The 14,713-nt window shown below is 41.0% G+C and overlaps 1 protein-coding gene and 1 pseudogene across 1 annotated transcript; both read right to left on the bottom strand.

Moving 5' to 3' along the window:
• Positions 1-9,596: 9,596 nt before the first annotated feature.
• Positions 9,597-11,485, bottom strand: LOC124253378 (perlucin-like). Its single transcript, XM_046687132.1, has 3 exons — positions 11,305-11,485; positions 10,658-10,877; positions 9,597-9,696 (listed from the first exon to the last, which is right to left on the bottom strand). The coding sequence occupies exons 1-3, from the start codon at positions 11,444-11,446 to the stop codon at positions 9,669-9,671; spliced, it is 390 nt and encodes a 129-aa protein (XP_046543088.1). The 5' UTR covers positions 11,447-11,485; the 3' UTR covers positions 9,597-9,668.
• A 2,155-nt stretch (positions 11,486-13,640) lies between these two features.
• Positions 13,641-13,727, bottom strand: LOC124253394 (annotated as a pseudogene).
• Between the last annotated feature and the right edge of the window lie 986 nt (positions 13,728-14,713).

The following is a 14,713-nucleotide window of genomic DNA, read 5'->3' as shown; positions in this document are numbered from 1 at the left end:
TTTACCACGGAGACTGACACGTTGAGGATATACAAATATTTCATTACATGAGGACATTTGGCTTCGTCTCCAACCATACTCTGCAATACATTCCACTCGCCGGAGTCAGTCAAATCACTATAAGTATTTCTTATAGTAACTAGATACAAATACTGATCACCATGTAACTTTGTATATAAATGCATTGCGCCAAAATAATGTACATGGATGCCTACCTGTGGTGAACACATCGTATTCCATTGCGTAGATCGATGCTCATATTGTTGATCACTGAATTGACTGGTCCAGACTAGATTAATTACAATCAAATAAGAGGATGATTATGGAATGGAGAGGTAACTGGAAAGCGATTCCACATATAGGTACAATGTGTGAAGCCAATTTCCAGTTTTCCCCTTTAAATTGCTGCAATATTGCCCAACACGATATGTGTTCACTCACTAACTCGAAAGATGGTTCATTCTCAATGTTGGTCTTTTGTCTCCCAGGTGTGAGCATCTGCAGTAACGGGATCACCTCAGACAACGACATCAGTTTGAATCTATCGACGGCGGTTTTGGGAGAAGTGTGTTGCTGTAGTTATACTGTTGCCTGGAAGAACATACCCTGCACAAATCTCTCATCTCGCATAGAATATGACTGTAGCTTCAACATCTCTCTAGATTATCCCTTACTTCCTACATGCGGCGTTGTAGGTAGCTGGTCATCTGATTGTGTCGAGTACAGGGTCAAAGAATACTCAATATGCGTCAGCCGAAATTCAAGTGGACCCGTCCAGCTTGGAATGATACATCTTCTGAGTGAAGGTACATGCTTGATTATCAGCCTAACGCATGGCATAGCCAAGTGTTCACATACTCTGAAAAGGACGTTGGTGGTAGTGAAACATAAATATTTATAACAATTATTAAAAGATGACAGATGCTTTTTCAGCCTCCCTGATATCCCCTTTGGGAGACGTCGAGAAATGAATGTCTGACACATCGCTGGCATTAATACTACCGATCCTTCAAAACGTCAACTTTGGAGTTTCACATCTTTCTTTCAAGATCGGTGTCGGTCTTTACATCTACTGTCATATTTTGTTATTGGTTGAATATGTGTCACCGACAGTAGTGTTGTTAACAACTAGAATATCTCACTGCATACATCCTTTGTGTGTAAATTATTGTACATCATCACAATGAACTGTTTCTATTTCAGCACTAGTGAACCTCACCTGCAACTACGGAGAACCTGCGACGACACACCGTACGTGATCTTAATCATCTTTGACATACAGACTCGTGCCAATTACATTCGGACACTTGTTATTACATGTTATTTCAGTGTAGCGAAAATAATTTTCATGAAATGAGTTTAGGATGGATCTTTGTAAAATATGACAGGCAAGTGTGAAATCATCTCGGCTCTGCGCACATAATTTCAGTTCAATTTTCAGACCATTATTTAACTAATGACATCACATTTATCAACTTATGTATGGTTCCACAATGCACAATCCCATAGGCTGCCAAGTTAAAGGAGTTCACGGCACTGTACATATGTTGATTAAATTGTTGCCATTCGATAAATATGAAGCGGGAAATTAAACAGAAATTATTTGATTGTAGATAAGATGATTCCTCACAAATGGGCAAATTTGACTTGGATCTTACGAGAATTAAATTCATGAAAATTAATTATGCTACACTAAATTAGCATGTAAGTCTTTGGAAATTATGTCAAGTGTCCGAATATAACTGGCATGGGTCTGTAGTTTCGTTACACAAAACGTTACACAGTTACGGAAAGGTGCATACATAATGTCACCTTTAACGATAAATATGATGAATTTACTTGCGATGTATGCGTTCCTTACATTTTTCTCATTGAACCATCAGCAGGAAAAAAATATTTGCATGAACAAAAAATGCTCATAAATGATAAATTTGATATATCCGTCACTTTTACAGATCCTCATGTGACGACAGCACCGGAGGACAAGTCATTGAAAGGTGAGATAATAGAAGGAAGATGAATATTGTAGTCGCGCAGAACAATCACGTTTGTTTGTTTGTTTGTTGTTTAACGCCGCCATCTGCAATACCCCAGATATATGGCGGCGGTCGGTAAATACTCGAGTACTGACCAGACAGTCCAGTGATCAACATCATGAGCATCGATCTACGCAGTTGCGATACGATGACATTTGTCAAATAAGTCAGCGGGCTTGACCACCCGATCCCTTTATTCCCCTCTTACGACATGTAAGGGTTGTTCATTTAAGTCCAGCGCCTAGAATTTCGATGCTCTCTTAACGCTAAGATAGTCGTAAGTTACTGCTAATGTATGGCACTTACGACTACGAAAATCTAGGTCCAGGCTTCCGGCTGTCCATAAAACGTCATCATCTATCAATTCTAACCCGGGTATGGATGCGGGACATGCATATGTCGATAGGTTTCCTTGTGACAATTGATACATATAACCATTTAAGGCTATTTCAGGCATTGTAGGAACAGGAGTTAGGAACAGTAGTGTTCGTAAAGGTCAAAATAGCGGAGAAAATAGCACAAGTAGTTAACTAAAAACGAGGAATGGGTAGAAATGCAGTCAAAACCCTTGCTGTCGAGGTGGAAGGGACTTACTGAGAAACTCCGAGTTATCCGAGGTTAGATTCAGCTGAATACTACATGAATAAGGATAAAGGGACGATGGTTTTACTTCGAGACAAACGGAAGTTCGACACATCAAAATTCAAAACAATGGTGTTGGACTGTACAACGTGTATCTTTCAGTTTGATTATTATTGATTTTACCTTATTCCGAACTGAACAGATGTAGTTCAGAGTATTACTAAACCTTTAATTGTAAATGCCACTTGTAAAAATATTAAAATTGAGCAACAACGTAGTCCACGTTACCCCTGACCACACAATGGTGTCGCTTGTTACGACCAGTACAAGTAACAGAGGATCTGTTTATATATATGTATTGCAAGCGATCTTAACGCCTTCAATCCGGCTGGCTGACTTAGAAGCCATGTGTCATCGTATCCCAATTGCGTAGATCGATGCTCATGATGTTGGTCACTGGATTGTCTGGTCCAGACTGGATTATTCACAGACCGCCGCCATATAGCTGGAATATTGCTGATTGTGGCGTCAACCAACAGACAAAAGAAAATAGAACTGCTTTTATCATTTATGTTTAATTTCTATAAAATGTCCTGATTGTTTTTGCAGCTGGGGCCATCACTGGGATCGTGGTTGGTGTATCAGTCGTCATCGTTGCCGTCGTCTGTTTTATATTGTAAGTGGAATATGTAATATATAATAATAATAATAACTAATTGCATTTATATAGCTTATCATTCACTAATAAATGCTCTGTGCGCATATACATTATGACATAACTTTCGTACAGCCGTATTTCAAAGGACATTAAATAATTATCTATCGTTACAGCTAATTTGGTTCGCCTTTGCGACCAGAAAATACACAATGATCCCACATATGTTCATTTTATATTTTAGGTCGTTGGGTAGCCTACTGGTTAAAGTGGTCACGTGCCACATGGGTACGATATTGTGAAGCCCATTTCTGGTGCCGTGGTTTTGCTGGAATATTGCTAAAGGAGGCGTTATTCTATCATTATTATACTCATTATTATTGTAGGATATTTATATAGCGCACATATCCACGCAACTAGTACATGTCCAAGGCGCTGGTTATTTTCCCCTCGATCATTGGATGTCAATCTCAGCGGCACATCGTATTATCATTCTCAACTCCCTGGGAACACACAACTCTTGCAGCAACTAGGCGCACGGAATTATTGCGGCTTTCCCATCCTTGCGAGGTACCCATTCACAGCTGGGTGGACTGGGACACATAGTCACAGTACTTTGTCCAGGTATACTGTACGTTGCTGTACCCGGAACTAGCTAGGTGTTTGCACGTATTCATGTGGCCACCATCTGGTCATTTACCAACGGATTCGTGGGTTCTTTTAAGTGCACAGGGTTGTGTACTGTACACTAGGGGGTGTGACAACACTGATAGAGTGTGCACGCAAAGTTGACTCCAAGGTTTTTACACCCGGTGATAGGTGGGCTCGATCCCGAAACCTCAAGCTCGCTGGATCACGAGCCTGGCGCCTTAGCCAGTTTGCCTACCATGCCCCATTCACTCACCCAATTGACTATGTAGTTAAACGGCCATAGAAATATAAATACTTTATAAAAAAGATAAATATAAATACATAAGATATCATTCCGTGACTGCCACTACAATGGTTAAAAATTGACGCTGACCTGAAACTGTGTGTCTCATCAGAAATAGGCGACACAAACTGGACCAACGTAGAGATTCGACCTTTAGCATGACCAACGTTCATATTAACCTTTAGGCTACCGCACTGCCCTTTCATGGAAATAATACACAATACACTTCTTTAATGCATAAACGTCATTTTGTCTTACAGTAGTCGATTGAAGCTAAAGGCTAAAGACAAGCACAGCGGCCCCATCCATGACGACGATCTGTTCGGCGATGACGGTAATGACGTCGTAATGCCGAAACCGATTCCCGCCAAACATGGGGCAGATAACTCTGGATACTACCAAGGCGCCGCTGCAAAAAAGACAGGTGTGCGAGTGCCCAGGAAACAACCTCTGCGAGTAGATTCCTACCTGAAGGATCAAAACGGAAAGTCGCCATACGGCCAGGTCCCGAGAACGTCCGCAGCGGACAAAGAAGAGGCTAACTTTGTGTATTAGAAATAGTTGAGCTTACCCGTACGCTCAGTCTATCCGTACGCACAGTCTATCCGTACGAGTAGGACGTGTCACCTCACCTTCTCGGGTCACATCGGTGCTGTAGTAACGTATGAGAAGTTTCATGATGGCAGCCATTAGGAAATATCTGCCCTGGTGAAGGGGAGGCACATATACATTCTCTAACTGACGATCCTACTCTGGGGTACTGGGATGGGAGATTTGTTAGAAACCGAAAACTGCTTGGGTAACCATTTCAAGTATTACGATGTTTCTCTGAAGGGAGAAGCTGAACGTGTTTCACAACCCACGTTTTGTAGAATATCTAACGAACAGTGAATTTTAGTAAAATGTTTCCACCGCCGTAGGTGTTATTAACGGACTTTGTTTTGAAAAGCCTCACAACACACCGAACTCAACATCCCATCTTTCAGTCACCGATATGTCTAACAGGTGGCCTTTTAGAGTAAATTGGTTACTACCACTTTGTCCACAGCAAAACTATGGATCTAACACCGCCTCATGAAATATTCGTTGTGTAAAAGTGGAGTACAGCTGAGATTAAAGGAGAGGGAAGTGTGGTTATGTACACTATGTAAACAGCCAGTGTCAACGTGACATTATAATAGGTACTAACGAATGCATGTGTCATACGTTTGATGTCGCTACGCGAAATTGATCACGATAGTGACGTTACCGGTTACAACGAAGTCACCATCAACATCACTAAGTCTCTGATACAGAAAGTTACGCTCTCAGAGACTGTTTTGTTGTCGTTACCAACAGCATATATAGTTGTAAAATATATTTGGGTGAGAAATACAATCTCACTCGTCAATAATGAGTTTTAAATGTTCATACTCTTAATATATTTGATACCAAAAGACACATGGGTGACAGTCCCTATTTACTACCTCTACAGTGATTTCTAAATAATTAGCAAGGGCACACAACCAACTAGCTGATAAGATGCCAATGGTGTACAGGACACATGGACAAATTATTCACACTATATATGCAGGTCTGTCGTGACAGGCAATAGTCTGTCATGTGGATTTAATATATTAATATATGACTGCAATACGAATGTTATCATCAAAGCCGTTAGTTTGACACACGTGTGTACAATGAATAGCTAGCTAGATTGGCCTTTGTATGAACTGGATGCTTGCCAGGGATCCATACATGCACGTATGCTGCAATATAAACCTAAAAATAACTAGGTCCCCTCTCCACAAAGAGATGTGCCAATTGGTGTCAGTCTGATCGTTGACCCCATATCATACGCTGTAAGAACGTGTCACCATTACATGTGTGCCTGTGAGTAAAGTGAGCGAGTTAATATTTATCGTCCCATCGGATATGTCAGCCATATTGTGACGAAAACAATTTATAATTATATCAAAGATCAATAAAGTTGGAAAATAAAAGCCTTGACGAAGAACAGTAAAACTACTAGTGTATCACAGATATTCATTTAAAACTAGTAATTAAATCTAAAATATTTCAACTATAATAACAATACCATATAAAAATAGGCCATAAATTGCCAACGACTGAAGGTAGATCACCATACTAGGGACCATGGGGACTTACGGTTAAGAAAGTTTAAGGCCACTTTGAAAAGTGTTTCACTTACATGACGAAAAAAAGCCCACGTCGTCTAGGTCGTATTCTTATCTTTTTCAGAAGGTCTCCGAGAGTGAATAAATACCCACCATGACTAACGCCACAGTCAGTATGTTTTTACTTTATGACGGTGGCTTTTTAGTAAGAGTATCTGTATCAATATTATGAGCTATGTCCGTTTTATAAAGCCAATCCTCTAAAACACCGAGCTTGACGAGGGGCAGTAGCGTAGCCTTGAGGTAAAAGCGATCGCTCGTAACGCCGAAGACAGGGTTCAATTTTCCACATGCGTACAGTGTGTGAAGCCCATTTCAGGTGTCCCCCGCCGTGATATTGCTGGAAAATTGCTAAAAGCGGTGTTAAACCAGACTCACTCACTCACAACGTACTGTACGCAAATATATGAAAATACCCTCACAATGCAGTATCTGATATTGGGTGGTGAGTCAGCATGGTTTTAACAATATTCCAGCAAGATCAAGGCAGGGGACACAAAACATGGCGCTGGGAGATCTCGCGAGATCTCGTGATAACTGCGAGTAATAATCAGTGTGCAGACGGTTGTTCTCTGTGACAATGTCTTGGATAAAAATGATATGTAAGTGTACAGTTGCAGTTTTGTAATTTCATAGAAACATAATGTTAGTGTATAGTTCATTTACTAGATAACTGTTTCTATATAGAAAAATATGAATGTGCAATAAAGTATTTAGATGAATTATTTTATTATCCTATTTCAACAGATTGCCTCACATATATTCGAACACACGGGCATGCATGTAATCGGTTCCGGGTTCGGCAGTCAAAGGGTTAACGACGTGAGAAGGATGCACGTTGCTGGGTAACGATGACATTCAATCAGTGCAGACATTTTAACCAACTGATTCTCATTTCAGTCAACTCATTTCAGACCGGGGCACCTGGGTCCTCTGCTGTCCTGCAATTGGCACGGGGCACGGTGGAATTATTATATATTAAGGGAGAGCTGTCTTTACACTCACAACCTGGGTACGAGATACGTAATGAATATGGAGTCCACTGTCTCTGAACTCTGAACACGTGGCGAGCGAACTACAACATTATCATCAACTTTGCATACTAAACACACAACGCTTGCACCACATACACAAGTCGACGCATCACACTTCACCTGCACTACACACACATAAGGCTACAGCAGTTCCTTCGACAACAACATCGGCAGCCTCATCGACAACACCCGGCCTCTTTGTATCAGGACCAGAAATAGGTAAGGTCTTCAACCAGGTCAGGTGTGATCAAGTTACGTGTGATCGGCTGATTACACCCATTGATCATTACTGGTGCTCTAGTCATGATTGTGTTGTGCACACTTTCATACTCGATAAGATGTACTCTCACTAATCCAGCATTCGTTCGACTGCAACATCTGGTGAGCATAGCGCTGGTGAAAATGAATACTCCTACCTATAATTTATATGCAGCTAAATATAGTGTTAAACAGCTTATGGCCCTTTTCCTTTTTCGGTCGCTGTGACCATTGTTATCCATTTACCCTGTCGTTCATGGGGTCTGCATGTTTTGGCCCAAACATTATCCATCATCCTTGTCTCAGCTTTATGATGCAACATATATCAACCTTATCGTTCTCAATCGTTCTCAATCTCAAGCTATATATTATATTATATGTATGTGTGTGTGTGTTTGCGTGTGTGTCTTGTTTGTTCTCTCTCTCTCTCTCTCCCTCCCCACTCTCTCTGTATCTCTCTCTCTCCCCTCTCTCTCTCTCTCCCTCCCCCCTCTCTCTCTCCTCTCTCTCTCTCTCTCTCTCTCTCTCTCTCTCTCTCTCTCTCTCTCTCTCTCTCTCTCTCTCTCTCTCTCTCTCTCTCTCTCTCTCTCTCTCTGTGTGTGTGTGTGTGTGTGCCCTAGTCGCCTAGCCAGAATGATATCGCCCATGAATTAAAACGTGTTTTTCAATGCATTGTTCATTGGATATACTGATGTACAAGCCAGGTTTTACCTGGCCGATAATCAGATAAAACTAAATACCATCAAATACATAAAAAAAACATCCACAACCCTGATTATTGTCATTCTAAACATCCTGTTGCAGCAAGCATGCGCGTGTTTTCTATACCATAAGCGTATCATTTTGAAATACAGTCATAGTTCTGTAACTGTGAAAACAATGAATCATGCATCTATAGATGTCAGTCACGAGTCCCCGATACAGTCACACAACTTCCTCCTACTCATTCTGTCAAACCGGAGATCATGTTATCTCTGTTATACAATCCCTGGAAAATCATGACTTGTGTCCTGTATCCCATATTAGGTATCGTTCGTCATCATGCACCAGGACCTAGTTCACTGTTTAACCCACTGAATACAATTGTTGTCAGCGCATAGTGTGTATGGCTCGCCGCTGTTGTGGAATGACTTGGTATGCTTCAATGACTGACGGGAAGAGATGATTAATGAAATTATTGTGCTATTACGTGCTGATTTTGGCGACATCGTCGGCTTATGCGCCTAAATTGACTGATTGGAGTTGCGTCCCTTAGATGTGCGAGATACCAACGTTTGTGGATTTCAATCCCAGATTACATATGGATACAGTTGTAGGTTTTCAGCAACATACTTGGACGTACGGTTTTATCAAGTGTCACATAGCTATGTTCTGCAGCTCTTTTGCACTACGTGTGTTGTCTTTCCCTCCTAAAGTGCATCACATGTCGCGAAATATATACTCATATCCTGGTTAAACCGAACACACGCACGAACTGCACTATGTCTATCAGTACTTGTGATAGTCGATAGTCCGATCAATATTAACATCCCTGCTGTTGATAATTGAGTCTTTCTGAGTTAGTTACCGACTTTGGTCCCTTGCTAGTGTTTCCTGTTCGACTAAGTGTAGCCATCACCCTTACACTCCCGAAAAACTAAATTGTATTGTACAGCTTCAGTATTTGGGGTTGGCTTGAGTAAGTTGTCGTACTGTTGGCATAACACTAAACTAACCTCTTTTGACGTTTTTATTTTGTAATTGTCAAACACATGTACACACACGCGCGCACACTAGTGGAGATATATGACACACACATACTCACGTACGCACGCACACACACACACGCGCACAATTGAATATGTAGATACATATAATCACATATATACGTGGAGATAGACAGAGATATTCACACAGGAGCACGTTTGGCATACAGCCATGTTTCTCTTATGTTTATTCAGTAAGCTATACAGTTCCTGTGTTACATTCAAAACAAGGAAAGCATAATGAGGCTTATCCAACGAGATTGTCACCAGATGCGCTGTAACAAAAGGATTAAAATATAAGCATGGTTTGTAAACAACCTTTCCATGACTACAATAATTGCTTCCTGCGGTTGGGTTAGGAAATCCTAAATTATTCTTGATGCAGGAATAAAAACTAAATTTGGTGTTGTTAACTGGTGCTTTCATTCTGTAAGTGTTGCTAAACTAAACATCATCAGTACAACACTAGTTTTTCCCAGTCGGTACTGTTTGAAATGTCAAATGTTTATAAACGGGGTACAGTGGGGTAGCATAGGGGTTAAACGCCCAAGATCCGGGTTCGATTCCCAAAATGGATAAAATGTCTGCAGCCCAATTCTGGTGTCCCCAGCTGTGATATTGCTGGAATATTGCTAAAAACGGCGTGAAAATAAACCCACTCACTCACTCACTCATAAACGGACATTACTACATTGTATATGCACTTTGGCTCCTCTCGAAACAATAGAAATTATCAGAGAGGCATAACGATATAGGTGAAAAGTCGTTCGGGACGTCAGTTGGCAGGTAAATGGTCCTGCGTAGTCTCTCATGGACTCCTTACGGAGCATTACTATATAACACGGGGGTGCTTGCCCAACAGAAATGACAGATGCTATTACAGGGTTATTACAAAGTGAGAGTGCAGTGTGGCCAATTGGCTCTGTCAGAAGTTGCATACATGAAATGTGTCATGACAGGTTTTCATTTTCTGACAAGTGTTATTGGACTTCAAAGATGTGCACGTCGGTGAGCCTAGATGAATTTACCATATATTTATAAAAACTGAATTGCCTAAAATGTCGCAATGGGCTTGTTCATCATCAAGGAGACACCCCCTACACACTGTCGTTGTGTAAATGAGTGAGTGAGTTTAGTTTTACGCCGCTGAAAGCAATATTCCAGCAATATCACTGCGGAGGACATAAGATATATTAACTATAGATATCCTTTGCGTACAAGAAAGAATCAACTTACGACTTTTCACATATGTGGCCGGCGTTATCAATGCACCTGGCGTCATACCACATGAACGTCGAGCCGTAGTTCTGAAGTAACCCACAGTCCTCGTTGCCGCTCTCAGAGCCAGGCTGTCCATTTCCCCAGTTTGAGTAGGTCAGCTTGACCCCGCTATCACCCCAAACCCAGTTGCCCTCCTGGATTTTGTCATTTGCTCCGAACCACGCCACAAAGTCAGCTGTTGATACCATGTAATACACGTAAATGATGAGTGAGTGAGTGAGCTTAGTTCTACCTCGCTTTTAGCAATATTCCAGCAATATCACGGAGGGTCACAACAGAAATGGGCTTTACACATCACTAATCAAATCCGGGTCTTGGGCGTGACGAGCAAACGCCCTCACCACTTGGCTACCCCACCGCCTCACGTCAATGATCAACCATTAGTCATATTTCATGTATAACATATGACAATGAGGACAGCAATACATTGCAACAGTGCAACAGGGTTTTCCAGTATATAATTTTATATCAACTCTAATGTATTTAGCATGTATACTTCATAATTGACCTCCGATGAGAATATATCCTAGGCATTACTTTTATGATGTATACTGTTTTATGTGCATTTCATGTGATCACTTAATTCAAACAACGAAACTTACATTTAAAATTCAGTATGAAATTACTGATGAAGTTGTTCTCGTCCTTGTCTTCTATTCTGACCAAGTAGGAGTTGTAGGTCTTGCAGATAGCCTGTTGTAAAACATGTCCTTCACCATAATATATAACCAGGAATCCGTTCATTCTTTTATAGATTAAGTAACCCTCCAATTACTAACCGATATTCTTCAATCGTTGCTAAACACTTTGACTGCAATGCCGCAGCAAGATCAAGGCAGGGGACACAAAACATGGCGCTGGGAGATCTCGCGAGATCTCGTGATAACTGCGAGTAATAATCAGTGTGCAGACGGTTGTTCTCTGTGACAATGTCTTGGATAAAAATGATATGTAAGTGTACAGTTGCAGTTTAGTAATTTCATAGAAACATAATGTTAGTGTATAGTTCATTTACTAGATAGCTGTTTCTATATAGAAAAATATGAATGTGCAATAAAGTATTTAGATGAATTATTTTATTATCATATTTCAACAGATTGCCTCACATATATTCGAACACACGGGCATGCATGTAATCGGTTCCGGGTTCGGCAGTCAAAGGGTTAACGACGTGAGAAGGATGCACGTTGCTGGGTAACGATGACATTCAATCAGTGCAGACATTTTAACCAACTGATTCTCATTTCAGTCAACTCATTTCAGACCGGGGCACCTGGGTCCTCTGCTGTCCTGCAATTGGCACGGGGCACGGTGGAATTATTATGTATTAAGGGAGAGCTGTCTTTACACTCACAACCTGGGTACGAGATACGTAATGAATATGGAGTCCACTGTCTCTGAACTCTACTCCATACCGAGAATTATATGAATCTCTTTTCATAGATACTGATCACCTGGGGTAGCCTAATGGTTAAAGCATCCGCCTGTATCGCCGAAGACCAGGGTTCGATTCCCAACACGGGAACAATGTGTGAAACCCATGTTTGTTATCCCCCGCCGTGATATTGCTGGAATAATGCTAAAGGCGGCGTAAAATCATACTCACTCACTCATCACCTGACTGACGTGAACCTGTACCCCATGCCTCAACATAGTAACTTCAAGCCACGTACATCTATGTCAACAGCATACACATCTTTGTGAGAAAGTAGTAGTTTTTCTGACTATTGTCTCAATACTGGTGGTACCTTCTCTCTCATGCGCGAAATTATTATTAACGACTTATGATACTGATATGGGGTGGTGAGGTAGCCTAGTGGTTAAAACGTTCGCTCTTTCGCTCGGGGGTTGGATTCCCCACATGGGCACACTGTGTGAAACCCATTTCTGGTGTTCCCTGCCGTGATATTGCTGGAACATTGCTAAAAGCGGCGTAAAACCAAACTCACTCACTCTAATAATAATCAAAAACGAAGAGTAAAATTTTCAGTTAAGAAGCATTCCAGTATATACAACTGATTGGCATTTCTACGCTGTATAAATGCCCCAGTTTTAAGCCACCGCGTCACCAATACTAAAATATTCTTCTATACCATGTATTTGGCCAAGTGTGAGATGTGATATAAAATCCACGCTGCTAAGTTAAAAATTGCGAGTGGTGCAGCAAGCGGCCGTAAAATGACTTGAATGGGGGCTATGAATGGCTGAACCAATGTGGTTATAGCAATACTCGGCTTCATCAGATTGAATCGTCTCATAGTCTCATAATGAAGTAGGTTTGGAGCCACTTCGATGAAGAAATCGACTCTACATCCACCCGATCCCGTGTGTCTTACGACAAAACTACAAACGAAGACCTATTCTACCCCGCAGGTCGTCCGTCATATGTGTTGCAGCCTGGACTTGTGTGGTTCTGATGTCATTACTTAGGATTCGAACCCAGTACCACCAAATGTTCAAGTCGTGACATTTTATCAGGAACAATTATTGTTCGTCCTTTCTCACCAATATGAAGTGTTAATATGATAAAGCCAAACACTATGGGAACGTATTATTGGTAAGAAATATCATCTACATTGAAGATACTTTCATGTAAATAGAAGATCATTTTATTGATGAAGAAGATATTCTGCCTCATTAAACAAACGGTTATTTTAAACTTTCAAAAGTGATATGTATTTATTGAGGTACTACTGTACATTGAATAAGGTACTTTTCAGTGTTTGAATGTTTGGTTTAATTAATACTTATTCACTATTTTGTATTTCAACGCTCATAGATTCATTTTGAAAATAGTCTAAACGACCAGCACACTGCAAAAGATTTAAATACGACCTATACGTATAAATGTATATATGATCAATATTCAACGTCTGTGTAAACTATTTAAAACTGGGGTCACATATTTGAAAGACAGTCACATGGCCTGAATAACGATACACATCCTGTGGTTTCGTAGACTGTCAGTTTTACCTGAAGTCATGGAGATGCATACTATAGAAATTATCCCTAAAAGTATGATCCACAAATCATGTATGGATATGAGAGAGCAAGTGTTATTTACGTCGATGTAAATGTGGCCTACGTAGATGTCAGCTTCACCTACGTCGATGTCAGCATCACCTACGTAGATGTCAGCATCAGCTACGTCGATGTCAGCTTCACCTACGTAGATGTCAGCATCACCTACGGAGATAAAGCGTATTCCAAGAAGATGATACAAAGTTTGAGACCGTGGCACTAATGCGCTTCCATACAAACATTGGGCGTTCTGATCTCACATAATCTCTTCTGTAAACAACATCTTCCTGCTTGTCAACGTGGTCTTCGTTGAAGGGTGTTTTGCTCTACCGACACTTCAATTGTTTTTTCATAAACGAAAGGTGATCCTGTACAGCTACAGAGGGTGTAGACGAGTGTAACTAGGTAAATATGTTGCACATATGTGCACACAGACTGCTGGGTGTGTTGCAGGGTACGTTTGTCTGGAACACCGGGTGGTCCGGCTCATTAGCATCTCTATGTTATTACAGCATGGGGCAGAGTCAGCCCTTCCTTCAGAGAAAACACATCGTTTACTTTGAATAAATTGTTGTGATTAACGACAATATTTGTGGTGCAAACAGGCACACATTGGGTCTAATGCAAATTGTATGTTAATAACGCATGGTACTTTGAACTACACAGAGTGGTTTGAAGTAAAGACTGGAGCTGGAACCTATGGATCACCATGGTTACGAAGACGCATGTACAGCTGGCCCAGGGACCCTGTTGTTGAAAACCGGTCTCACAGTCGCGACGTACTCGGGAACATCCTGACACGACGTGCATTTGACATTGTTGGATCGCTTCAATGTACAGCTACACCTTTAGAGTTATGGTTAGAGTAATGTCCATTTGTCATGTGTAATCTGTGTCACCCACTGAGTTTACGCTGTGTTTAGATTTCAACATGAATATTCATTATGAGAACATACAAATACTCTTCTTGGTTGCAACTGACTAGAAGGA

The sequence above is a fragment of the Haliotis rubra genome, unplaced genomic scaffold (assembly GCF_003918875.1).
Source record: "Haliotis rubra isolate DU_JTF1 unplaced genomic scaffold, ASM391887v1 Scf1140, whole genome shotgun sequence".
NCBI lineage: Eukaryota > Metazoa > Mollusca > Gastropoda > Lepetellida > Haliotidae > Haliotis > Haliotis rubra.
Note: the sequence above shows the minus strand (reverse complement) of the source record. Positions and strands in the feature narration are given on the sequence as shown.

Coding starts and splice junctions, on each gene's coding strand:
- LOC124253378 (XM_046687132.1), bottom strand. CDS start 11,446: ATGAACGGATTCCTGGTTATATATTATGGTGAAGGACATGTTTTACAA. Junction 10,878..11,304: donor TTTCATACTGAATTTTAAAT/GTAAGTTTCGTT, acceptor TGGTATCAACAG/CTGACTTTGTGGCGTGGTTC. Junction 9,697..10,657: donor GGCCACATATGTGAAAAGTC/GTAAGTTGATTC, acceptor CTTTTGTTACAG/CGCATCTGGTGACAATCTCG.